Here is a 25,987-nt window from a genome sequence, read left to right as displayed (position 1 = left end):
AACTGTTGTCAAACTTTTATTTTACTTATATTTATTTATATATTTTACTTACAAAAACATGTCAAACTCCACTGACCTCAGGATTATCAGGAAAATATCAGTTTTCCTTCATCCTAAAATGCAAACCCTTTCTTTTTTTGCATGATTTGTTCATTAAGTTCTTCATTCTGTGATGTGATGGACTGTACTGCCCTGTACACTTCCAACTTACGTTATTGAGATAAATGACAGTAGATTCAAAGAGAGTCATGACAGTAATGCAGTATGTCTGATGCACTGGCAGTAAAACACTTAAAACATGCTGGGAAGTCTGAAATATCGTGAGGATGAAGTGCACTTCAATATTAATTTTATGTAGACCACAAGCAAGGTAGCCAAGTGAAAACAACTGCTAGTTATAAAAAGGGGAGTAAAGGGGATGAAGTTTTATTCTTGCTTCAGTCCCTGCTTACATTTTGGGTCTTTGCTAAGAGACAACAACAACAAAAAATTTAACTCCAATTAGGAACTTTGTTTTCTTTCTGTGTATTTTTGTCAACAAGCAATAGTGTAAAATTGTGTATAGAATTCTTGCGTATAAGCTATGTCCTGATTTTGTTGGCTGTTCATGAATTCAGATATGCAGTTACTTAGAAATGTTGATTCCAAAGGCTTGTTTCATCTTCTTCGCTGGAAAAAGAAGACACCACTGCCAAGACACCACTCCCAGTCTTCTAGCCATGCTCATCATCTTCATCCTCAGTTGCTGAAAAACATTAGCTTATAAATATGACTGAAGTTATTCTCAGAATTTTTTTTACTTAGCTGAGTAAAAGCAGTAACTCTTCCCATTTTTAAGTTGGATAGCAGAAGCTTAGAAGAACTGCTTGCTACATGCAGTGTCTGTCATTGGCGTGTTCAGCGAGGTGTGCAAGGGGAAAAAGATCTTAATCTTCATATAAGAGCTGCTTCTTTAAGCTATTGTGTATGTGTGCCAGTGAGGGATCACCTTCAGAGCAGTGAGTATCTGCTGTGCTTTTAGTATCCCCTGATGGCAGCCAGAACTCTTTGGGAATTCTCTGACAAAACTTTTCAGTATTATGACTGATGACATGTGGAAACTGAAATTTGTTGTGGGAGCACAGGCGCTGAATTTAGTAGCAGTTCTCTGGTCCAGAGTGGAATTTCTGGTGAAATCTGAAAAAGAGGCAGAGACAATGAAGCTGTTCGTGCCAGCTGCCCTTTGAAATTATGTACTTTGAAGTTGGACTTGATGATCTTAGAGGTCTTTTGCAACCTTTATGATTCCACGATTCTATCTTCTTGCTGCAATTTTAAGTACCCTCAGCATCAAACTGTTAGTTGTGCTGGATGTGTCTGCCCTATTGAAGCTGGTTCACTGTTGTGTATGTATATTTTAATACATATGGGTATACCTGACACTCATGTTCTGAAATGTAGGTGAGTACCTTAATCTGCACAGCCATCTTAGCCGCTCTCTTGCTCCATCGCTCATGTCATTGTTTTTGCAGACAGGAACACCTCTTGCAGGAGTCTGAGACAACAGAATCTAATACAGCCAATGGGCCTGCAATTAGTATCTTTAACTGGGATATCAGAACTTGGGATATCAGTGTAAATCAGACTTAGAAGTTTGGATCCATACTTCCTTCATACCAGTTGATATGCTTGTTGGTGGGGCTGTTGGTTCTTCAGGGGCAGAAGGAATAATGAGGCTGTATGTATAGGATTTATTATTTCAAGCACACATTTTCTTCTTATGCGCTTCTTTCATCCTGTGTCTCCCAAAAAGCATCACCTATGAAATAAAAACCATTTGTATAATTGTGTGGTAGATAATTATCCACAGGGCAAGTTATCAGGCAAGGCCAAGAGGTCTTTTTGCTCAGCAACCCATGTTGGGGAGAAAAGAGAGTGCAGAGCATCCATAACATACTTAATCCTTTTTCTTTTGTCTTCTTTTTAAGCACCGGATGTGTTTTGGGAGTAGGACTTGTTCTTTCACTTATGTGTCACAGTAGCCAAACAGAATCACGAGTGCATGTTTCAGCTTCATTGCGAAAACTCTGCAAGTACCTGGACAGCAGTGAGGACCAAAGCAGATGGGTCCAGGAGGTAGGACCTATTTTATTGCAGATTTTAAATCTTCCTTTTACGTTTTTGCCTCCCTTTAATTACTATGGACTTTTTACTGGAGCTTTGTATCTGTAGTACTGGAGTGCTTGGTTTCTGTTATTTCTTTCACAATATATGGTTTTATGTATGCTGAAGGAAACAGTAATAATAGTAATAGTTGAATAACCTCTAATGCTGCACGAACATTAAGAAATTGCCTGAAAAGGTAACAGACTTCATTCTTTAAAAGTGCTTATTGAATTCCTTAACCTCAAATTAAATTGTTGAAAGTTGGGACCTAAGTAACTGTGGGTATGGGTGTCTCTTATATACAATTGTTTATGGCTCATCTGAACCACTAGAAAGCAGACAGCATGTTACTCTCAGAAAGAACCTTAATGCTAATACTTCTTCCTTCAATATGCCTTCTGTTTCCTTCTTTGAAAGCTCCTGTTACTAACTAATGTGAATCTTGCACTTGTGAATGTTGCTATGGCCCCATTTGCTGTTCACTTTATAACTATGTTTTGAAGACTTAAACTGAGCTCTGCTAAGTTGGAGCATGCGTTTCAGGTTTTTTTTGCCAAGATACGTCCTGTAAGTTTTGATGTCCCATGTTGTTTCCATGCACTAAGTCTATAACCCTTGTTAAGGTAAAACTTGAGAAGGAAAACTGATGAAATTGGAGGTGTTTACAACAGAAAACAAGAATTGGAATAAGCAGGTGTTTTGCACAAGAAAAAGCAACCCTGTATCTGATACGTTAGCCTACAGCAGCCAAACAGCTGAGTTGCCTAATCCTCTGTTCTTTCTAAGGGAGTTAGCAGAGATTGGTAATATTAGTCTCTTTCCCCTCTGATTCTGCTCTGAGAGTTCTTTATTAAAGGTCTTCTTTAGTGGGGTTTAATTTTTTTGTCAGTACATATGTGTGGGGATTGGCTTTTGCAGTTTGTTTCATGCATTAAAATGACTCTAGAGCTATGAAATCGTTTATCTCTCCCCAGAGATCTCGAAGTGCTTTACTGAATTTAAACAGGGTTCAGTACAGCAACTTCTGAGGTGAAAGGCCACAGCTGTTTAACATCATGAGATAGTTAGAGATGAGAAGCAAAACCTACCCTTTTCAGTTAAAATCTTTGTAAGGAATTATACAGATAATTACATGAGTAAAATTTGGCCAGCACCCTAGGCTGAATAGTATTAGATTTGAGATGCAAAAGAGGCTCTTTCAGACCTATATAATGCTGTACTCAAGAGGTAACTTTGGCCTGCTGCAGCAACAGGTACAGGCTGAGCATTACTTGCTCCAAGTCAAATTGTCAATCCTGCAGTGTAGGTAGGTGCTTTCTAATCTGCTTATAGTCGTGTGTTGTTCTGTTGCTTAACTTTGCCTCAGAGGAGGTTAAACAGATGGCACAGTTGCCTTCTTGAAAGTTCAGACTTCATTTCCTTATTCTCCACCTCTAAGGCTGAAGAACAGAACAGCAGTGTTACTTGTGAATCCTTCTGCAAGGACATTAGGGTAGTGTCATGATCTGTGTGTGGGAGACAGTTCTACTACATGCCTCTCTTCTGGCTTTGTGGACCTGTTTGTAGCCCTGATGGAATCACAGCATGCTGTGTATGCTCACATAAATAATGATCAGATACTTGTGTTGAGAAGAATAACTACATTTGTGTGGAAGATCAGGAGTTTGACCTACATAAAACCAGAAGTACTTGCAAGCTTTAGCAGTATTTTTTTAATGTTAACATCAATGAGGAATGTTTCAGAGGGGGAATAAAGATCTGAAAGTATAAATTGAAAATATCATGGCTTTTTTTATCATGCTGGTGCCTTGCTCCATGTGTACATTCTCCAACAAATTTGATCAGAAACTGATTAACAGAACTAAATAACTTTTTTCCAGGTACTTGCCTATTCTGTGGCCTGTTCCTGTGTCTCTGCTTTTAGTGTTGGAATCATAGAGGCAGCTGAGGCTGAGGAGGCCATGAACAAGCTGTGGACCTTAGTGGAAAATAATCAGCAGGTCATAATTCAGTGTTTGGGGTTTGCTTCAGTTCTGTTTTTCTCTTATTTGTTTAGTATTGGATACTGCTTTACCCAGACTGTAACTTCAAGAAAATTTTATTGGTCTACTTTCAGCAGTAACTAATGTTGAGCATGTTGTACATACTGTGCAATTACCAAGACTACCACTTGATCTATTGAGACATTGTCTATAAGTATATAGCAATTACAAGACAGTGAAAAAAACCCAGATTATATATGTTTGGTTGCATTTAGAAGGAAAGTTGGTACTCTTGAGTTTTCTATGTCTTTAGGCCCTGCATCCTGCCAATTTTTTCTCCTTTATAATGTGTTTCTTTAGATTCTTTTTCTTGGTAGGAAAATATATCTACTGTGCTCTTCTGAATTTTTGCTTTCCCTTAGCCTCCAGACAGTGCATCATAAGCACATCCACAGCTTCTTCCAGGAGTCTGTTTCCTCTGTAGTGTCCTAGGGTTACCCCCTAAAAATGCCAAAAATAATCCCTATATTTCAGTGTGTGTTCTTTTTTGTTAAGTGCTTGCCAGAAATAAGGAAGTAGGGGGGAAGAAAGGCAACCATTTTGAATCAAGGCCTGCTGATATACTAATCAACTGTTTAGAATATTTCACTAGAAAATAGGAAGGCAAAACAAACTACCCTCGCTACCATATTTTATCTTCATATCAGAAAGTATTCTCTAAAATAAAGGCTCTGGCGAAAGCTGTGTGCCAAAGATCATTATTTAATCTCAGAAAATCCTGTGTCACTTGACATCAGAAAATAACATGAAATAAGAAAGCATCCAGTATTTTAGGCAAAGAGATTACTTCTAAGTATTGGGAAATAATAAATATTTAAGTAATGTTTCAGTAGTCGATACTAAAAAGAATACAGAATCCTTTGGAAGATCTGTTTTTAATGCATCTTTTTCACCTTACAGTCCCACAGTTTTGCTTTAGCTCTGGGTGCAATAGTACATGGATTGTCGGTTTGTGGTCATGGGAAAGCTGAAGAGCTGAGTAATAGACTGATGCCAGCCTGGATAAAAGTTGTGCTTGCAGAGGTAAAGGAGTTCGAATTCATATCCCGTTTTTTGTGGAGCGGGGGTGATTTTAAATGAACAGTAGGGATATAATTTTCTTTGCTTTTGCAGGAGCGATGCTAGGAAAAGTTAGAACTATCTGAACATCTGTTTCATTGATATTTGGAAGTGAAAATATATATTTGGGCTGCTTGCTAATGGAAAAAACAAAACATTTTTCTTCTGTTTGGATGATTTATAGGAAATGCTTATCTCAATGAGATCTTAATTTGGACATCATCTCTAATTTCGAGCAATATCCAAGGATAAAATCTAGATTATTAAATGAAGGTGCCTTGTGAAATTAGGTGCTACTTGTCAAAATTAGACTAACAGAGTGGTGATTATAGTGCCTCAGTTGTTATAATATCATTGTAAAAAAAAATTGTGTGGTTGAAATCAAACTCTAAACTTACACATGAAGATTGCAGCTGAAGTTAAGTATCAATAAAGAAACTGTTTCAGAGCTGAATTGCACCTGGCATATATTGTAGAATACTGACTGTGCTAGAAGAAAGTGATTTGTCAGGGAGAAGTGCATGATGGTTTCAGATTTGGGGGGGGTGTTGGGAAAGCTCCGTATAAAGTGTTCATTCACCAAGAAAGGGATGAATAATTCTCTGTCATGCTGGAGTCTGACCTGAAACAGTTGTTGGGATGAGAGATGTACAAGTGATAGTAGTCATGGTTTTTAAGTTGGAAGAAACAAGTGTTTTGCCCTGCAGTAATGCGTGACCACAGTGACTCACTGATCCTGCATTACGTTTCCAGGGTTCTCCAACAATGCAGCGTCTGGCTGCTCTGAGTGGGCTGGTTGCACTGGTGGGCTCTGAAGGAGGCATGATACAAGTAAGAACATGCAAGCAAATTGTACCTTTATCTCGTCTAGAAATTTGGCTAGAAGGGAAGATGGAATGACACGCTCTGCATCTATCCAGCAGTGGTTATATATCAGGGCATCCCACTTATGCAATAGTGAGTCACGTTGGGGATGAACCAAGCGGGATAGAATTACAATATGTAAAATGGGGGTGTAAAATGGGGTCAGCTCCATTTTCCCATCATATGGCCCATGTGCAGTGCCACTTGGGAAAAGTTTACAGCCATGTCTGCTTTCCTCCTCCACTCCCCCACAGAAAGCGATATGTGCAAATGTAATCTGTCTTTTCAGCACCTGTTCTCTGGTTGGTTGGTTGTTTCTTTTTATTCCTTATAAAATTAATATCTTTTCTGGTTTTTCTTTGGCAGCTGAGATCTGAGAGCATTCAGTCCTCCCAGTTTCAAAGTAAGCTGAATGAAGTCATAAGAACCCTTACACAGGTAAGAAGGTAGCATGTGTTTCCTGCTTTGGGTAATGCACCAGGGTACTGTGACACCTTGCACAAAAAGGCCAAACCTGTTCAAAGAAACTGCATAATGCCTGTGTCCAGCTTGAATGAGGCAACATAGGGAAATTTGTCTAACTAGTGGTTTATTGTCTCAACAGATAATCAGTTTTTCGGGGCAGATTGGCCTTCAGACAAATGCAGCAGGACTTTTGGGACAACTTCATATGTCCTCTTTGTCTTCTACCCAGAACAGGGCATCCGGTAAGATGCTTTATTATTGCTGCTTAAAGAACATATAGAGGTAGCACTTCACTTAGCTACAAAGGCAGCAAGGGACATATTAGACAATACAGGCTAGACGCTGCAGCCATATTAAATGGCTTGGCAGCCTTTGAGTCAGAGACCTCGTGGTCCTGTGTGTCAGACCTATAGGCTGGAACATGGCGCAGGAATCAGTGTGCTGAATAGGATCTTCCCCCCCATCTGCTTTTACTTGCAGTATCAAAGTAAGGTTCTAAGTTCTGGTCAAACTTGTACATTGTTTTTGCCTTTATGCTTTTATAGAATAAATTGTAAAGAAGTTTTACACTGCATATGGAACATGTGTTTGGCATCTATATTATCCACTTCATGCCCTGACATCTGATTAATCTACTCTTTGTTTTAGCACTTCCCACTCTATAAAGAAGTCAGCACTTAAAAACTGGTCCATAACAAGAGCAAGCTGACTTTTCAAAAGTGTTTTTCTAGAAGAAATTTTCTCTGGTTAGCTGAAGTCAAAACCTAGTGTTCTGTGTCCTTTCAGTGTAGCACTTAGTCAGAAGCTCATATTCTGTCAATACATCATTACCTTCTTGGTGGTGTTTCAATATCTGTTAGTAAAATAAAAGCAGGATTACACCAATATTGAAATACCAGTAACAGGAGGGAACTAATGAAGTGAAGCTGTTCACTTCAGTGTGAACCAAGCTGAGAACCAATAATATGAAGTGTAGATAAACTTCGTCATCACAGAAAAAAGATTCTTGGAGTTTCTATTTCTCTGTAATCTTTGCACACATGCCTGAGGTTAGGTAGATATGGAATGTCTCTGTTGCATTAAACTTACTAAGCTTCTGAAGCTCTGCCTTTTAAAGTCTGACTCACAGTGGCTGATCCATTTTAAGGGAGTTCTTATCCCTGGTTTTTCAGTTGGTCGATTAATTTGTATTTTCAGACCTGGCACCTCTCACCAATGCGAACTAGTTCAGCTTGCCTTAAAAGTGGAAAGGCCAATGCATCTATCAATAATATTATGGTCTAAATGCTTTGAATCACCTACAGAATTAGTTACCTCAAACGTAGCTCAGTTTGGCCTTTGAATATACATGGGAGCTGGAGGTTATAATTTCTGCTGACATGTTTTTGTATACAAAGAGTCTTTTTGTCTTTGCAGTTCCTCCAGATTTTAGCTACTTGCCTGAAAACAGCTTTATCAGGGCAGCCATTGACTTTGCCATTGAAAGTGGAAAGAAAGGTAAGAAGGGATCAAACTACGGTATCCATCTGGGAAATTTGTTATAACTATAAAAGGTGACCCTAATAACACACTTTTATTTGCTGAGAGCTCTTATCTAAATACTAATTTGAACTTCACTAATGTGGGATATTTAATCTCTAAACAAAAAAATGACTAACACTTGCAAAAAGTAAAACTGTGTAGTTAGGGCTTTAGTTTCCTCCACTGAGTTTTTATGACTTCTTAAACCTTTCCCTTTCCCCTTTCCTCTGTGTCTGTGAGATGATGTATCTTTCCTCTGGGAATGAAAGCCAAATACTGGAAGTGTTAGCAGGTATCCTCAGTAATACTCCATCATCAGGCAGACTTTATGCTGCCCATTATTTCAGTGATCCTAGGTTAAGATTCTCTGTACCAGAGTGGTATTCAAATGGGTTACTGCTATGTGTGATAAATGCAAAGGAACCTGAAGAAAGTATGCTCTTAAATGAGGAGTGCTAGTAAAAGAGAGGTGTCTTGGAGTACAGTCTTAAGGAAGATAAAAAAAGGGAGATTCATTATTCCCGTGGGGAGCTAAATGAGCTCACTGCTGCCCTGTTGAAGCAGGCATTGCTTTGAGTGGGGATAAAAATGCCCATGCCTTGCCTTGAGGAGGACTTTCACTGAGTTAACTCCTGTTTCAGTGACATAGTATGTAGCAAAGGTTAGCACCCATTTGACAATTTTTGTGGCCTGCACTTACAGGACAGGGAAGGAGAGCAGTGTCAGAAAACTTTGCTGTTCTCCTACTAACAAATGCAAAAATACTACTGTACTAGATGAGGAATATCTGTAATTAACTCATAAATTGGTTCAGGGAGAAGAAACCAAGTTTCTATTAATCAGTAACAAAATTCCTTTTTTGACAAGACTTTAATGTTAAAAACTGTTGATTGCAAACAAGAGATAGCTAATTCTTAGATACAAAAAGAAATAACAGTAATTTTATAATGCTTTTCGGTTCTTTGCTACGGATTGGTCTTCAGTGCAATGTTCACATTTTTTTCCTGAGCTGTTTAGCCAGGTGTGCATGTGTGAAATTCATACTGTGATTGATTCTTCTGTTGTAGGCCCTGAATCTGTCTCAGCTGAGTGGGTGAAAGTAGCACTGGCACCCATTGCGTTAGTTGGAGAAAGTCATCAATATCCACCTGTAAACTGGGCATCCATTCTTTCTCCTTTGATGAGGCTAAACTTTGGTAAGATTAATAGTTTTCTATTAAGTCTTTCGTACTTGTCACAAAACTTCTTTATTAGCAAAGCTTTCACAGACTTTAGAGCCCACTTCAGGGCTCAGAGTTACCACAGGGATTGAAGTGTTTACTATGCTTTCAAGACCAACTTTTTAATGTTTGCAAGCATATATTTGTGATCACTGTGTGGTCCCAGTTTGCTTTAGCTCAAGACTAGAGAAGATCAGAGCTGGCAAGTTTGGAGCAGTATTGGCAATTCCCTATAACACTGGTGACATTGGACTGAATTTTTCATTTGAACTATTTACAGTAAGAAGATCCCATCATGAAACTCAACTCATGTTATTTTCAGTACCCACTAAATGCTGGTTTAGTGCCTATATCAGAGGCTGCAGGCAGCTTTATCACAAGTTTGAACTACTCTGTATTTCATCTAGCTATCACTAGCCTGAAATACACTTTCAACTAAATTACACTGGGTGACAGAGGAAAGCATATCCCTTTGTCCATCATGATCCAGATTTTGTCAGTGCTGGTAAGAGCTCTTCATGCTGGAGAGTAGCTTTGATGCTGAAGTATTGTGCTGGACAGCTTGTGTAATATTTTTCTACTCAGGATATCTGTTGGTTCCTGTTTTAGTTGATATAAACATCTGAGTTTCAAACTTATTTCCATAAAAAAACCCCAACAAACTACTGCACAAAGTTCCATACTTCCTTGGTTGATTTCACTGAGTTTTTTTTCTCTGGATTTATGTAACTGTTACTACTGGGCTTGCTGACTGTTTTACAGCTGGGTTGGGCAAGCGCTGTTGGTGATATGCTGTAGAGCAGAGAATGTAGAAGGTTGGTCTTATCTCTTTCTAGTGTTTATTTTACCTATACAGAGTGCTTGTATAAACACTTGAAATCATTGCCCTGTTCTATGAGGAGCAACTGCTTGCTGAATATGGAAAGATTTGGCTACATATTAGACATTTTTGCTTATACTTGAGCTGTTTTACATGGTATTCTGACAATTGATTGTAAAGTCTCTTGTAAGAATAAGTGAAAGAATTTCCTGTACTGAGCTCTGTAGTCCATGCTGATGCAAATTTGTATGCAACCTTATGAACAGCTGAAACTTATTAAATGTATGGGGTTTTTTTTTATTCCTGTTTTTTCACTTAGGAGTCTTACTTTTGTATATCAGGGGAATTCCAGAGGAAACAGTGCATCAGTTTGGTGGCTATGTTTTTATTGACTTCAAACAATATCATAGTCTACTTTTTTATACATAATTTCTCTTGACTGTCCCTTTCTAGTGTTGTGGAAGTTGCACACCTTTCTCTAGATTGTATATACATGCAGAAATAGGGCTTCCTGTGTGCTAATAAGCAATATTCATGTTGTTCTAGAAAGTGTAATGCAGAATAGTTGTAATATGACCTAACAGTCCACCTAGAAATGTGGCACTCTTAACACACTTTTTCTGGAACAGCTATATCATTAATATTTTTAGGAAAATTAGACTATATGCTCAATCTCAATTCAGATTTTCTAGGTCACTGTTGTTCATGTCTGAGAATTCATGGCTGCTTTTATGAACCTTAAGTGTTTCAAAGACTCTACTGTGAAGATTTGTTCATCTGTAAACATATTGAATTTGAATATGGGAAAGCAAACAGATTGCTTTCCCATCTTACAAGGTTTATTGCAGTTGTTGCTGAGCAGATATCATATAACATGATTGAAGCAGTACCTGTTTGTTATTCAGTAGTGCTCTGAAGTGAACAGTCATAGGCAAGTCATAATCTGTGTCTTAGCAGTCCAAGCTAGTGAGAATTTTTGAAATGGTTACCAAATTATCTTGTTATAATTTCACCCTTTCCGAGTTCTGCAAATGACTTCTTGTATAAGGTATTTTATTGCCAAGAGCCTGATACTAGACTCTGAAATCTTTGCTTTGTTCATGCACTAATGTTAGTGAACTTTATAGAAGTTACACTGTATAGATTGCCGTTTCCATTACTGAAAGAATATTTTAACTTGCAAAGCACATATTTAAGTTTTATGCTGACATTTAACAGTAATGTTTCTTCTGTCTAATGGGTCGAATGCTAGTATAAGACTTAAATTATTTGTCCTCATGTTGCTGTAGCAGTCATGAACTATAAGGAAGCCATGCCATTGCACAGAGTGCCTCTTCAACATATTCATGGCTAGTTATTCTATTAAGAAACAGGCTGTACCGGTCATTCAGGGGACTTTAAAGAGAAACCAGTATGGATTCCATAACCATCATAACCTCTGTGCACAGTAAGGTCCTCCCACGTGCTAACCTGGAGAATGCTGCAACCGAGCACCCACAGCAGTAACAGTGACTAACCTGTGTTCTGTGACATATTATATGAACATGGGGTACATGGAGGAGTAGAAACACGAAAAAATGGTAATTACACCTGCATTTAGCAGGAAGGAATGTTGACTCATTTCTCTTTCTGTAGGTTAACTCTTCTTTTTATTTGGCAAGGAGTTCTTTAATTCTTACTTTTATTACCATTCCCGCATTTTTATTCTTGCGTAAATTGAAATTAACTTCAACAAATTGTGAGATTTCTTGCTGAAAATGCATGGATGGGAGAAGGAGACTTCTAACATGTAGGTTCTAAAAGCTTTAAGCAGCGTCTCTAGAAAAGTAAATATTAATGTAGGGCTGTAGTAGAACAACAATCCTTTATTTAATGAGTTGAGAACAAATTTAAAGAAAAATAATTTCTTAGTAACTTTGCTTACTTTTCTTTTGCTTTAGGTGATGAGGTAAAACATTTTTGCCTTCAACTGGCTGTGACGCAGGCCCAGTCATCTCAAAATGCAGCAATGCTTTTGGGGATGTGGGTGGCACCTCCCCTTGTCTACAGTCTCAGTGTACGTATGTCAGAAAATCTGTGGGACCTCAGTACCCCTTTTCTGTAAGACTCCTCAGTGATGGTGTTTAGGATGTCTCCCCAGAAGAGGATTACTGAGTTCAGAATTCTGCAGAAATGTTGTTTAGCAAATATTTATAGCGAGAGAAAGGCTACTCTGGGGCCTTGCAATTCAAGGCAGATTTAAGATCTGCTACATTGGTTTTACTTAAATTACTTACAGACCTTTTTCCTCTCTCTCATTTCATGCTATAGCTCTGATAACCTAGAGACATAGGAAGGTGTGGCATGTAGGGAGAAAAAGTATCTTTTATTATACCAGGTGATAGCATTAGAGAAAAGTCCTACCTATCTGTCCAGAAGGTTGTATGCTTCCTCCAGCAGTGTTTCTTGATCTAGTAAAATGTTCTACATCTTGAAAACCTTGCCTTAATTATGTAGATAGTCAACAGACTAACCTATAGTATAATCAAATTTGGGCTTATCCTCCACTACAGTGTAGCTCTTCTTACAGAGGTACAACATGGACTCCATGATACAGTATGTAAAACTCCCTGAATCCCACAGTGCACTTGACTGTGCAGTTCAGTCAGTTTATACAAGTTGAGGAGTAGGTTCATGACAATTCTCAGAAAATCCATTGTGGATTTCTGTGATCTTTTCCAGTTCTTCAAGGGGTTTTGTTGTCTTGTAATTTTTAATTCATTAGTCTTCACAGATATATAAACACTTGGCAATTTTAAGATACATAATTGGTAAGGTACCAAAAAAAGTAAGGTGTTCTTTCTGAGCACCAGTTTCTCACTGGATTTGACATCAACACAGCCCCAGATTGTGTAAGCTTTGGATTCCTTCAAGGTAGTTATTCAGTCTTCCTCACTAGCTAGCAATATTAATGACGCTAGGAGTACTGTACTTCTGTCCTTGGCTGTCTAGTTAGTCTGTATGCTTTATGTAGGAATGCAGTGGGCACCATATAGGGAAATTACAACTGCCCTCCCAGTACAGAGACATGATAGCTAGGGTTTATTGAAAGAAAGTTCCTCAATTTTTAAGGAAAATAGAATATTGACATGCTTGAACTCTTTTTAATTCAAGCAATTCCATCAAAAGAGGGAATAAGATCTGAGTGCTTTTCTAAGTGGCATTTGAGCCACTTTTTTGTAATTTTATCCTTTGTAACAGTAGTTGAAGGTCAGTGAAGAGCTAGAATCTGAAACTAAGCAAAAGTTTTTGCTTTTCAGGTGAAAACCCAGAAATACCTTTTCATGTCATTGCCCTTGTGGATGAAACATGTTGCAGAAGACAAACTACAGTCTTTTACAGAAATGTTTCTGATACAACAACTTGAAGTTAAGAACTGCACAGAAGACCCCGAAATCTGCCAGTGTGTCTTACAGGGGCTCATGCAGGCAATGAAACTTCCAAACCCGGCTCAGTACTGCTGGAGCTCTCTGTGCCAGGCTGTGGAGAAAATGTTTGAGCTTCTACCAAATGAGGTTCAGGTAAGTATGATGTGATGAATGTTGTAACTGAGTATTTTTACTGATGGTAAGTCCCATCTTTTTGTACTGACCCATCAGATTTGAAACATGAAGTAGATGTAAAATTTTCAGTGATAGTAGTTAAGTAAGTTAAGACTGCATGATTTCAGTTTAAGTTACTTTCAGATATTCTTTAGAATATGACTAAGTTGTGAAACAAATTTAATGTACACTATTTCTCCATAAGTGATTTGGTAATGGAAAAATACAGTATTAGGACGGAAATAAATGTTATTGAAACTGAGCAGAGAACAATCAGAAGGGGATTTTTTTCTCCCCACAAAGGATTCAGCTTCTCAGAGTGATTTAAAGTATCTCCAGATAGAGAAATTATCTCCAAATAAGCACACTTCTCAAATAATAAAAAAACCCAAAGAAACTCTTTGAAAGTTTTCAGATACCATTATTCCATAATAATTAAATACATTGAAGTCCCCAGCAAACACAAAATTTCTAAAACAGAATAAATGAAATGAGACTAGAGACTAGATTAAGTATTCATCATGATCATTAACAAAGTTCCTGGACCCACCGATTTTAATGATGAAGAAACCTGGAAGTATACATCTAAACATGCATTCACTTTTCTGTTTCCAGAGAGGTAAACTCGAAATGTATATCAATGTAGCAAAATGTATCTCAGAAATGGCTGATTCAGAGATTGATCGCATTGTCCAGATCTCTAAGGTAATGAAGTTTTACGCCTGTTTATTTATCACCAAATCATGTGAAACAAAGCATGCCTTAGCATTTTTCTTGTCACCAGAGTGTTTTAGCTCATTGGGAGCATTGATTGTTTTGTCTGCCATGCAAGTAAGAGTTTTCTGCCTCTAATTTGCAGGCGGCAGAGGGAAACAAAAGTAATAGCCTATATCCAAAACTTTCTCAAGGCAACTGAAATACCACAGAGTTCACCTGGGAGACTTGAGAGCCTAAGTGACTTCATCAAGTTCAGGGAAGGCTCTGTTACTAGAACAGGGATGGTGTTAGGTCTTCTGAATCCGAGACTAATGATGCAAACAGTAGACCACAGTCCTCTTTGGGTAATGTAACTACCTACTTGAAATGGAGTGTAAGTGCATCCTAGTGACTAGCTGTGCTTGAACTGGTGGATCCTTGCTTCTGCTAAAAGTGCAAAATACTTTGGCTGAACAACCTTTCACTCTTGACTTAATGCACTATATTTGCATTCACACTCAGAATGTTTCCTGGTGGGTAAAGTATGACAGTGGAATAGAAAAGCTTCCAGCTTCTAGATCACCAGTGGAGTCAATTAGCAGTGGAATTCTTAGCAGCTGAAATGCTAAGGGAATGACCTGTGTGGAAGGACTTGATGGTTTCAGATCAGACTGTTATAAACAAACATCCATGACATAAAACCATGTTGTTCTGTATACTGGCAGATTCACTAGATAATCAAGCTTTTAAACAGGTTAGGGAAGCTGGACTGTCATTTCCTTACATCTTTGCATTCGTATTTCCACACTGGAAAACACCATTTAAGAAAACCATTTTTGTCACTGTAGTCAAACTATCTTGCAAGACTTGAGTTTCCAGAACTGTCAAGCTGGTTCATTTTAGTTGAAAGGGAAATGTAATATTTAAAGCAGTATGAAAACAGTCAAACTGTACTGATTAGCAGTTTGCTGGACTATTAGAAGCATGTAAAATTAAAATAATATCTACAGTCTTTTGTTTCATAATTTGTCTTGAATTAAAATGAGCCTGCTAGATAATCAAGGAATATCTCCCCTCTTTTATAAAGAGGAATGCAGCATCTACTGTTCCCACAAGGTGTGTTTTAATTTAACATGTTTTTAATTGCTTTTGCAGAACAATATAGAGAAGGCCACATTCACGAAAGTGTATTTAATCACTCAAGGCAGACTGCCTCTGACAAACTTGAGTGCCGTGATTGATACTGTGGCAGGATATCACCAGAAAGAAAATATTTCATGGATGCTCTTGCATAGTTTCTATCATGCTCGTATTGTGACCCATGAAAACACAGGTAAGGTCAGGCTTAAAGAGAATTGATAACAAAATCAGCATATATCCATGGATCTGCTCTGATTCTTTTAAAATAATTTTCAGATTATTTAACCCAAGTGTTTCCAAATTTCTCCATATTAGAAACTACTCAATCTTCAGAATTTTTCTGCTCTTCAAATACTTGTATCAGGTATTGCTTGTATTGCTTTTATGTTTTTCTCCAATTCTCCATGTTTCTGTGGATCAGCCAGAAGTAATTTATCTCAGCCAGGTGGTTTGCAGGCCAGAGTTTTGACTAGAGCCATGTCTTCTAGTCTTTTTAGACTTTCAGTGTAAGGTAGTGTTAGAAACGTACATAGCACATCAGAGGCCAGTAATAGTGCAGCTCTGCTAATGTGCAGATCTAACATCTGACTTACCACTGTGTGACACAGTAGGCAGGGACATGTTCACAAGAGACTGGTTGAACCAAGGAGACAGCTTGCTTTTCTGTACTCCTTGCACTCAGTTAACACAGGAAACAGATTGCCCTTCTGCCTCTTTGTAACCATACCAGATAGTTGTCTGGTGGGTTAATGAGTTGGTCTGGCTCAGCTAAGGGTCTGCTAAAGCACTGGAGCTGATACAAGAGAAATAGCAGAATCACACAGGAGGATAAAAGAGGAAGAAAGAAGAACAGAGGGAGGCAAGAATGAGGTCTTTTCATTTTCATGGCAGAAGGCGCTTTGGCTACCTGTTTTCATGGAGCAACTTTGAATCTTTATGTTGCTAGATGCCTTAGCTAGCAGCTGTGGTCGAAGAACTTCAAACAGTAGTGGGCTTTGAATGAGTGAAGTGAAGCACTCACTCCTTTTTGGTTAGAAGAGGATGTAACGTGAAAAAGGGTACATATAAAGAGTACAAAGAAATGGTAGTGTGTGAAGTGACGTGGTCTCAACGTTGAAGGTGATTATTTGCTTGTAGGAGGTAGAATGAATTTTGGACAGCAGAATATGAATCAATGAAATATGTTGCATCCTTGAGTTGAGGGCTGATTTTATTTGCATGCCTTGACTGTATTTTACTGACCCTCTCTGCAGTGTAGGAGGATTTTTGCAATACTTCTCACATTCTTGCCCAGTGTACAGTGACATCAGTGCTAGACTTAAAGTCGTGGAGCAAAACTTCAGGGAGGCTTTAGGATTCTGTAGCGGTCATATATGCAGACTGTATTAGTCAGACCTGCAGGCTGCCATTATTTGAAATAGTTCTCACTCAACATTCCTTTTTCTGTGTGTTCAGTGTGTTGCCTGCATTATAAGCAAAGTTTTTGTACTGTTTAAGTGCCTTCTGTCAGTGGCAACCCTGAATAAAATGTGATAGTGGTATCAGTGATCGTTGTTATTCCACAGTCAGTGGCTTGTTGTTATAGTGATTCCCTATGATTGCTTTTTAATGAAAAATGGCGCATTCTAGCTTTTATGTGAGTCAATGTTCTTCATCTTCTAGGAGTGCTGAAAAGAATGGAGTGGTTGCTAGACCTGATGGGCTACATCAAAAATTTAGCATACGAGTCAACACCCTTACAAAATGTCAATCTTAAAGAGGTACATGCTGTAAAAATAATTTGCAGCTTTCAGGAATAAAGGAGGTTTTGAAGTATTTCACATTATTCCTCTGCAATAAGTATTATTCCCCATGCTTTTATATTTTAGAAGATTGTCATCTTACCTCCGTAGAGAAATTCTTTTCAATTTTTGTGAATGTATGTGTATTTAAAACTCTAACTTTAAAATAATCATGACATTTAAATTATGGTAGAAGCTAAAGGAAATCATTGCTTCAAATTTACTGTATTTACAACAATTAAAGGAAAATTTAAATTCACCAGTAGAACTGTGTAAGCAGGCCAAAACTGTGCAGCCGCTGTTTCTAAGAGGGCTTGGACAGTTCTAGGGAAGTAATATTGTTCATCGTTGCATCTCTTCAGCTGTTTAAGTCTTCTCGTTGAGGACATAAAATAAGCTGCTGCTTAGATCAGAAAGGCATTCGTTAGATTGCTGCAAGATTTCCCAACCATTTGTAGCACCACAAGGGAGACCATATCTAATTTCCCTCAACAGTCAGCTTGCTGTAAAGACACTACTTCCCCATTTTTAAATGAAATGTGGATCATCTAAAGGATGATTTTAGAAGAGTGTGGTTTTGCTTTTCTTTCTCTAGACATTTTAGTTTGATGTGGAGTTTCAAAGCGTAAGAGAATATTAAGAACTTTTTAGTTCTTGCATTGTGAATATTAGATGAATTTTCAGATTATTGTTTTGAAGAGCAAGCCACCGTTAGGGTTTTGGGTTTGTTTTGATTAATTAGGATTTTTTTCACCTTCTGTATTATTCATTTAATAAAGCACTTTTTTGCCTTTTTCCTGTTTAGCGCCTAGATTTCCTCCTGTGGCTGTTCGCAGCTTCCGTGGTGGCCTGGGCTGACCATGATGCACCATTACTGCTTGGCCTCAGTGCTAACTGGTCACTGTGGAAGCACAGAACGATATTACCAGAATTATCTGAGGATCACGTTGGCAAGCACCCCACTGACAAGCTTGCTGTGCAAGAGACGCTCACTCTCCTTCCAAGCAGCATTTCCCTTTTGCTGGCTAAAGAGGTTTGGAAAGAACAAACACAGAAGGTAAAATTGCATGTAGTTGTAAGCATTTTCCTAGAGTCAGAAAGCACCCCATTTTTAGTAGTCAGCTCAAGTCTTAGGTGGAGCAGTTATTTCCTCTATCTCTATTGCATCTGATTTGTGATCTTATTTTTCTTTATTTGCAATCAAATATGACTTGTCTCAAAAGATTGAATGTAGTTTCTCAAGTAAAATGTGAGAGTTGCAAAGGACAAAAAACGTTCCAATGTTGGGAGTCAAATTCTTAAGAGGGTACAGCTCGGAGCAAGTCAGTCTTTTAAACACTGAAAGACAGATTCTCTGCAGTTGGACGTCACTGCAGTGGCAATTTAGGGCAATCAAAGATCATCTGTGCAGTTTGTAGTGTATGTCATTTATTTTCAAGTATAAGTTGAAAGTAAGTGTGGAAAACCTTGCCTAATTTGGCAAGCAGCCTACTATAGACTGCTTGCAGCTGAGATGTGGAAATATTGTTATAAACCTATAGATTAATAGTTAGCTGTTTTGTGCAAACAGAAGAACCCATTAAGGACTGGCTCCTGTACTCCTATGCTCAGAGTTACCACTGAAATCAGAATTCAGAATATGGGAGGAATGCAGGAGTGGGCTGTTAGTATGCAAGTGCCTAATTGGGCTTTAGGGAAGAATTTGAAAATAGGCCCTGAAAATCATTCTGAACACTGTGCTCCAAGGCACCCTGCTCTGCCAGAAAAACAATGAAAAATGACAGAGGTCAAAAGAGGGCCAAAGGAAGTAAAAGTTCTGAAGGATTTGCAGTAAAACATTTGGACAAGAGACTGATAAGAAAAGATTGTATTAATAGGTAAAAGGCACAAACAAGCAAGTCAAAGGGGAACTATTTACTCTGTCTTCTTTGTTACGAGGAATTATTGCTGAGGTAATGAGAAGGAACAAAGGGAGTTTCAGATCCAGCTTTGGGTGAAATTGCACTGACAGTGGGAGGTCCTGTAGGGTGTTTGGATAGTTTGGGCAGAAGTTTGATTGGCCACTGCCTCTGATTAGATAACTGAGTTTAGCAGTAACCAGGTGTTGACTGACAAACAGAAGAATTTGTGGCGTTGTGATACAGATGATCTTTTAATTCAGGTTTCCTTTTCTGTTTCTTTCTTTAGTTTATTGACTGGCTCATCAATATGATGGAAAGTCCTAAGGAAGCATTATCAAAACCTTCCATGGACCTCCTGAAAGGTAGGATATTTGTAATTGGGTCCTTATTTTTCCATAACTGTCAGTACAGATCAAAATCCAGTTGTTAAAAAGGACTGAAATTAATCTATACTATTAGCCCATCTAGGAGAGTTATATTTTGTCTTTAAGGAAACCTTCACAGGTAAGTTAACATTCCTGTCTGTAACACCTTCTCATATTTGCTGTCTCATCTGCTGTCACATCCAATGTACCACTGATGATCCGAAGGACCTAAAGGTACATACGGTCCTACAAATGTATTTCAGTGATAGATCTGTTAATTTTTTTTGCAGTTACCCTTAAAAATAAAATGCAACATCCTATCTGGAAACCCTCCAGGGTAGAATAGAAATCCCATAACAATTTATTCAGGTGCAGCTGAAGACTGAATGGTTGGAAGGGGATAGGAGGCAGCCAATAACAGCCTAGTAGAATGGTCTGACAAGAAAGGATATAGGAATGAGGGTTGTTGAAAAGATATGTGAAAAGAAAGATGGGAAGTACATATTTTGAATTACAGTAATGGCCTGTGGCCCTAGCATGCACGCCATTACTCACCTAGAGATGTAGGATTGTGAATACAATCTCTTCAAGTTATTTTAAGAGGGCACCACAAATACTCTCAAGTGAAGTGAATGTGCTTGTGCTTCTTTCCATTAACACAGGACACCTCCTTTGAAACACCTGAGTGATTGGACTTAAGCATGGTTTCTTGAAATCTGGTTATAAGTTCTTTGCATTACTAGGATAATTAGCCTTGTTTTGATGGTCTGCAGTCTTCAGTCACTCTCTGATAAATTTCAGAATTCCCCTGTTGTGTCTGCTAATCTCCACCAGAAATAATGCTAAGGCTTGTTGGAGAATCTCCTCTGTACATAAGAGGATTCTGATACACAGCATATATTCTCAGTATGCCCTGATTGAGTTAAGTCATTGTTTCCTTTGAGCTTTCCATTGTTTTTTTGCTTTTAAATACTAGAAGATGAAACTCCCTTCTGGATGACTAGAGTGTGACTGGTTTGGTTACTGGATTTTGCCTAAATGCATGACCATTTGAATCAGTGAATTGCATTTCCAGTCAGTGAATTGCACAGAGGACTTAAGACATAGCACTTCGTGCTTCTGTCCTTCCCAGTGCCTCCTGTCTCCCCTCTTGCATCACTACTCATTGAATCCAAGCTTTCTGCAGTGTTGGTTGATCTATGTGCCACTTCAAAGTGACAGTCTAGTTAGCAGATTATGTGATAGAATTTCAGTAGCAGACACCCCACAAAGCAGATGAAGGGCATAGAACAGCATCACGTTTCAGAGGGGTGTAAAGACAGTGTATCTTTGAACAGCAGAAGTAGCATCAGAAACCGTCAGGCTAGGAAGTGAAAAAGTCCTGAAAAGAGTCAGTAAAAAGATAAAAAGAGATCTGAATCTCTACCTTGTTAGTAAAATGACTAGGGAGGATACCCTCACATCCTTTCCAAACTGCACAAATTAATGTCATTTGTTCTTGTCTTCACAGTTACACTTCTGGCCTTGAGGTCATTTGCAGAGTTCAAGAAGAAAGCAGTGTGGACTAAAGCTTACGGGTGGTAGCTAAATGTCATATCTTATCCAAGGAAGAACACTGTTCATACTTGAAAGCATAATATTACTATTCAGGCATAAAGAAGACCAACTTCAAAGAGGTTTCCTGTCAGAAGGCTTTGGACTTTTTTTTTTAATCCTTTCACCTCCACCCAAAGACTCATAAGATGAAAAACAGTATTTTGTTTTTCACTGATGGGGCATTGTTCTTTCACAAACTACCTAGCATGGTTTGAGCCACGCTGAATCTAAATGAGAAATACGCATTCACCTGTTCCAACTGAGTTGTTTTAGTGAAACCTGGGAGCCTCAAAAGGTGGAGTGGAATATTCCTTTAACTCATGGAAGCTTTGTAGGAATGGGTGGAGAAAGAAAAGCCTTGTAAAATTTGTTTGGATGTAGACTCTTTATTATGTTTTAGTGTAACAGACTTCTGAATGAGCATTATTTTTTAACCGATAACCTTTTTTTAGTAATCATATGATGCTTTTGCACAGTAGTGACAACACATTGAAGGTGTATAATGTGAGCAGGGTTTCTGCAAGAGATGATAAGCTTGTTAATTTTGCAACACCTTTATCAAGATCATTGAAATAAGTCAATGATCCTAATGGCTGCCATGCCCCCAGCTCCAGGATGGTTGCAGTTTTCTTTCCACTTATAGCTCCTCATGTCTCCTTTACCCTCTTTTGCACATAAGGGGAGTTTTTTTCTGCCTTTAAGCAAAAGGGACAATACAGCAACTCTTCTCCACCTTTGCCATCTTAAATATATTAGCCCCTGCCATTTTTTTTATTCCTCTTCCCTTTCTGAAGGAATAGAGGACTTTCCCACTTTGCAGTCTTGCAAAGTCAGCCCTTAAAAGGGATTTTGCATTTGGCAATCCTCCTCTCTAGAGCAGACAAAAATTAACTGAGTGTAATTGCTTAGGCACTGGTCCCCAATGTCTTCCAAAGCCGTACCAGTGAGAGCACTGTTGATTTTGACCAGCCTTCATGAAGTGTTATAACCCTACATCTAAAAGCCACACCCCATTGCAGGAGTTAGTGTCAGGACTGATAACATTTCATCTGCAGAAGAAATTCTCCTCTGACTTCTTTATGGGCTTTACTTACCTAACAAGGTTACTGTGGGATGGCAGTGAGCTTCCCACAGCAATTAGACATTTCTTCAGAAATTAGATATGTGGAGGATTAACGCTGTACTCGTACACTATTTCGGAAATACAAATAATAACGGTAACTTCCTGATGCGTATGCAGCTGTGTACCAAGAAGATAGTCTAAAGGTGAATGTACAGAAGAACTCACTGAAAGCAGTTGTCACCCAGTCAGTATCTCAGTGCATGACACTTCCATTTGTGTGCACTTCAGAGTAACCTCTAATAAAGCCAAATATGTCACATTTTAATGGTGCCATCCCTAGTTAGCAGTTGGACTCAATGATCTTAAGGGTCTTTCCAACCTTAATGATTCTTTGATTCTGTGATTTCAAAATAACTTACACCTTTACTCCTATGAGTTTGCATGTGTATTAGCATTTTAATTCAGATTAAAAGTTTGCCTTTTTTTGAAGGGAATCGCTGGATTGTGTCCACATGCTGTGTTTTAGTTTGCATGGTGGGAGCAGTATATAACCATCTGAGTTACACTATACTGATACACAACATAAAAGGTGAGCCAAGGGATGGCATAGCACTGCCTGAGGGTGGAAATGCTAACTCAGGGTTTAGGAGCATATCTGAAATGTTTGTACACCAACACACACAGTACGAATGCAATGGAAAGGAGGACAACGAGAGGCGCAAAGCCCCGGGGGAGGGGGGAAGGGAGGGGAGAGGGGGAACGAACCGCCGAAACAAACCGCACGCGCCGCAGCCGCTCGCTGCCCGCCGACCCGACGCCGCGCCGCCTCCGCGCTGCCACTGCCCCCCCCCAATATATTGGTCATGGTGTCACATGGTATGGAATGAACCTGCCATTGGCCAGTCGTGGTCAGCCGCCCCCACCACGGCCCTGCCCCTCCCAGCCGCCCCACCACCTCGCGGCAGAGCGCGGGAAGCTGGAAAGGTAGCCGACCCCCACAGTGAGGAGAATTAACCCCTTCTCAGCCAAAACCAGCACATTCTCCACCCCTTATTCCGTACAATTTACACTATGCCCAGGTCCCATACGATGCAGCAATGCAACCCTACCAACCACCACCCCTCCCCTTCCCATCCTTTAACATAACACACAGACATCATTCCCTTAGTTCATGGACCTTCCCTGTAAAATGTCCATTAAAATGTCCATTGAGTTCACCCAGTCCATGACTCTGGGCTCCATCTGTCGTATCAGTCTTTCAGGCTGGGAGAAATGGTGTGTGGCGTTGGGTTGCTGCATACCGAGGCAGTCATTGTTCCATCACTGCTGCACGGCTTGTTTCATAGTTGATCTTCCATGGGTTGGGAGGCTTGTACTCTGATATCATTGATACAACACAGAGGTGACACACAGTATTATATAGCAGTTCACATTGTGCCATTCAGTTCATTGACGGTTTTCGCCCAAAATCAAATCCCCTTGAGGCACACATCGGATTTCTCCATCCTCCCGCATCACCCACCAAGTGCAACCAGGTCCTCGAGCAAAAGCAATCCCACGAATGGGTTTGCCTTTGCCGGAGGCAGGAAGAACCCAGACTGTTTTGCCCAGCATACTTTTTGTGTGCACTACAGGGACTCTATCCCCTTCCACAGTATGTAGGATTTCTGACTGGGCAGGGACAGCTCGGTTGGCAGATCCCCTCGTGTTGACTAACCACGTGGCTTTTGCTAAATGTGTATTCCAGTGCTTGAATGTCCCACCCCCCGTTGCTGTCAGTGTAGTTTTTAACGGTCCATTGTACCGTTCAATTTTCCCAGAGGCTGGTGCGTGATAGGGGATGTGATACACCCACTCAATGCCATGCTCTTTGGCCCAGGTGTCTATGAGGCTATTTTGGAAATGAGTCCCGTTGTCTGACTCAATTCTCTCGGGGGTGCCATTTCGCCACAGGACTTGTTTCTCAAGACCCAGGATAGTGTTGCGGGCAGTGGCGTGGGGGACAGGATATGTTTCCAGCCAGCCAGTCGTTGTTTCTACCATTGTAAGCACATGGCGCTTGCCTTGGCGGGTCTGTGGGAGTGTGATATAGTCAATTTGCCAGGCCTCCCCATATTTATATTTCAGCCATCGTCCCCCATACCACAGAGGCTTTACCCGCTTCGCTTGCTTGATTTCAGCGCATGTTTCACATTCGTGGATAACCTGCACAATAACGTCCATGGTCAAGTCCACCCCTCGATCACGAGCCCACCTGTATGTTGCATCTCTCCCTTGATGGCCTGAGGTGTCATGGGCCCACCGAGCTAGAAATAGTTCACCCTTATGCTGCCAGTCCAGATCCACCTCAGCCACTTCAATCTTGGCAGCCTGATCTACCTGCTGGTTGTTTCGATGTTCTTCAGTGGCTCGACTCTTGGGGACGTGAGCATCCACATGCCGTACCTTTACAACCAGTTTCTCTACCCGGGCAGCAATATCTTGCCACAATGTGGCAGCCCAGATGGGTTTGCCTCTGCGCTGCCAGTTGCTTTGCTTCCATTGCTGCAGCCAGCCCCACAGGGCATTTGCCACCATCCAGGAGTCAGTATAGAGATAGAGCACTGGCCACTTTTCCCGTTCAGCAATGTCTAAGGCCAACTGGATGGCCTTTACCTCTGCAAACTGGCTCGATTCACCTTCTCCTTCAGCAGTTTCTGCTACTTGTCGTGTAGGACTCCATACAGCAGCCTTCCATCTCCAGTGCTTTCCCACAAGGCGACAGGACCCATCAGTGAGCAGGGCATATTGCTTCTCATCTTCTGGCAGTTTGTTATACAGTGGGGCTTCTTCAGCACGTGTCACCTCCTCCTCTGGTGATAATCCAAAATCTTTGCCTTCTGGCCGGTCCATAATCACTTCCAAGGTTCCTGGGCGACTGGGGTTTCCTACTCAAGCCCGCTGGGTGATCAGTGCAACCCATTTACTCCACGTAGCATCAGTTGCATGGTGTGTAGAGGGGACCTTTCCTTTGAACATCCAGCCCAGCACCAGCAGTCGGGGTGCCAGGGGGAGCTGTGCTTCAGTACCAACCACTTCTGAAGCAGCTCGAACCCCTTCATATGCTGCCAATGTCTCTTTTTCAGCTGGAGTATAGCAGGCTTCGGACCCTCTGTATCCCCGACTCCAAAACCCTAGGGGTCGACCCCGGGTCTCCCCATGTGCTTTCTGCCAGAGGCTCCAGGTGGGGCCATTCTCCCCGGCTGCAGTGTAGAGCACATTTTTTACATCTTGTCCTGCCTGGACTGGCCCAAGAGCTACTGCATGAACTATTTCTCGTTTAATCTGTTCAAAGGCTTGTCGTTGCTCAGGGCCCCATTTGAAATCATTCTTTTTCCGGGTGACTTGATAGAGAGGGCTTATGATCAGACTGTACTTTGGAATATGCATTCTCCAAAAACCCACAACGCCCAAGAAAGCTTGTGTTTCCTTTTTGCGAGTTGGTGGAGACATGGCTGCTATTTTGTTGATCACATCCATTGGAATCTGACAACGACCATCTTGCCATTTGATTCCTAAGAACTGTATTTCTCGTGCGGGTCCCTTCACCTTACTTTGTTTTATGGCAAAACTGGCTTTCAGAAGGATTTGGACTATTTTTTCTCCTTTCTCTAAAACTTCTTCCGCTGTGTTGCCCCACACAATGATGTCATCAATGTATTGAAGGTGTTCTGGAGCTTCTCCTTGTT

General features: G+C 40.0%; 1 protein-coding gene across 3 annotated transcripts in view; it reads left to right on the top strand.

Moving 5' to 3' along the window:
* The window catches only part of FOCAD (focadhesin), a 138,089-nt gene extending 115,341 nt beyond the window's left edge, over window positions 1-22,748 (top strand). For all 3 annotated transcript variants that reach the window (XM_075079255.1, XM_075079253.1, XM_075079254.1), the window contains 16 exons: window positions 1,968-2,115; window positions 4,026-4,145; window positions 5,088-5,210; window positions 6,000-6,077; window positions 6,477-6,548; window positions 6,715-6,817; window positions 7,992-8,072; window positions 9,164-9,292; window positions 12,077-12,192; window positions 13,436-13,696; window positions 14,333-14,422; window positions 15,569-15,746; window positions 17,216-17,313; window positions 18,140-18,391; window positions 19,522-19,597; window positions 21,111-22,748. In XM_075079255.1, the coding sequence (XP_074935356.1) occupies window positions 1,968-2,115; window positions 4,026-4,145; window positions 5,088-5,210; window positions 6,000-6,077; window positions 6,477-6,548; window positions 6,715-6,817; window positions 7,992-8,072; window positions 9,164-9,292; window positions 12,077-12,192; window positions 13,436-13,696; window positions 14,333-14,422; window positions 15,569-15,746; window positions 17,216-17,313; window positions 18,140-18,391; window positions 19,522-19,597; window positions 21,111-21,184 (1,999 nt within the window). In that variant the 3' untranslated portion in view covers window positions 21,185-22,748. The remainder of the gene's footprint in view (window positions 1-1,967; window positions 2,116-4,025; window positions 4,146-5,087; window positions 5,211-5,999; window positions 6,078-6,476; window positions 6,549-6,714; window positions 6,818-7,991; window positions 8,073-9,163; window positions 9,293-12,076; window positions 12,193-13,435; window positions 13,697-14,332; window positions 14,423-15,568; window positions 15,747-17,215; window positions 17,314-18,139; window positions 18,392-19,521; window positions 19,598-21,110) is intronic.
* Window positions 22,749-25,987: the final 3,239 nt, after the last annotated feature.

Source organism: Phalacrocorax aristotelis, chromosome Z (genome assembly GCF_949628215.1).
Source record: "Phalacrocorax aristotelis chromosome Z, bGulAri2.1, whole genome shotgun sequence".
Lineage (NCBI taxonomy): Eukaryota > Metazoa > Chordata > Aves > Suliformes > Phalacrocoracidae > Phalacrocorax > Phalacrocorax aristotelis.
This window is presented reverse-complemented; position numbering and strand designations above follow the sequence as displayed.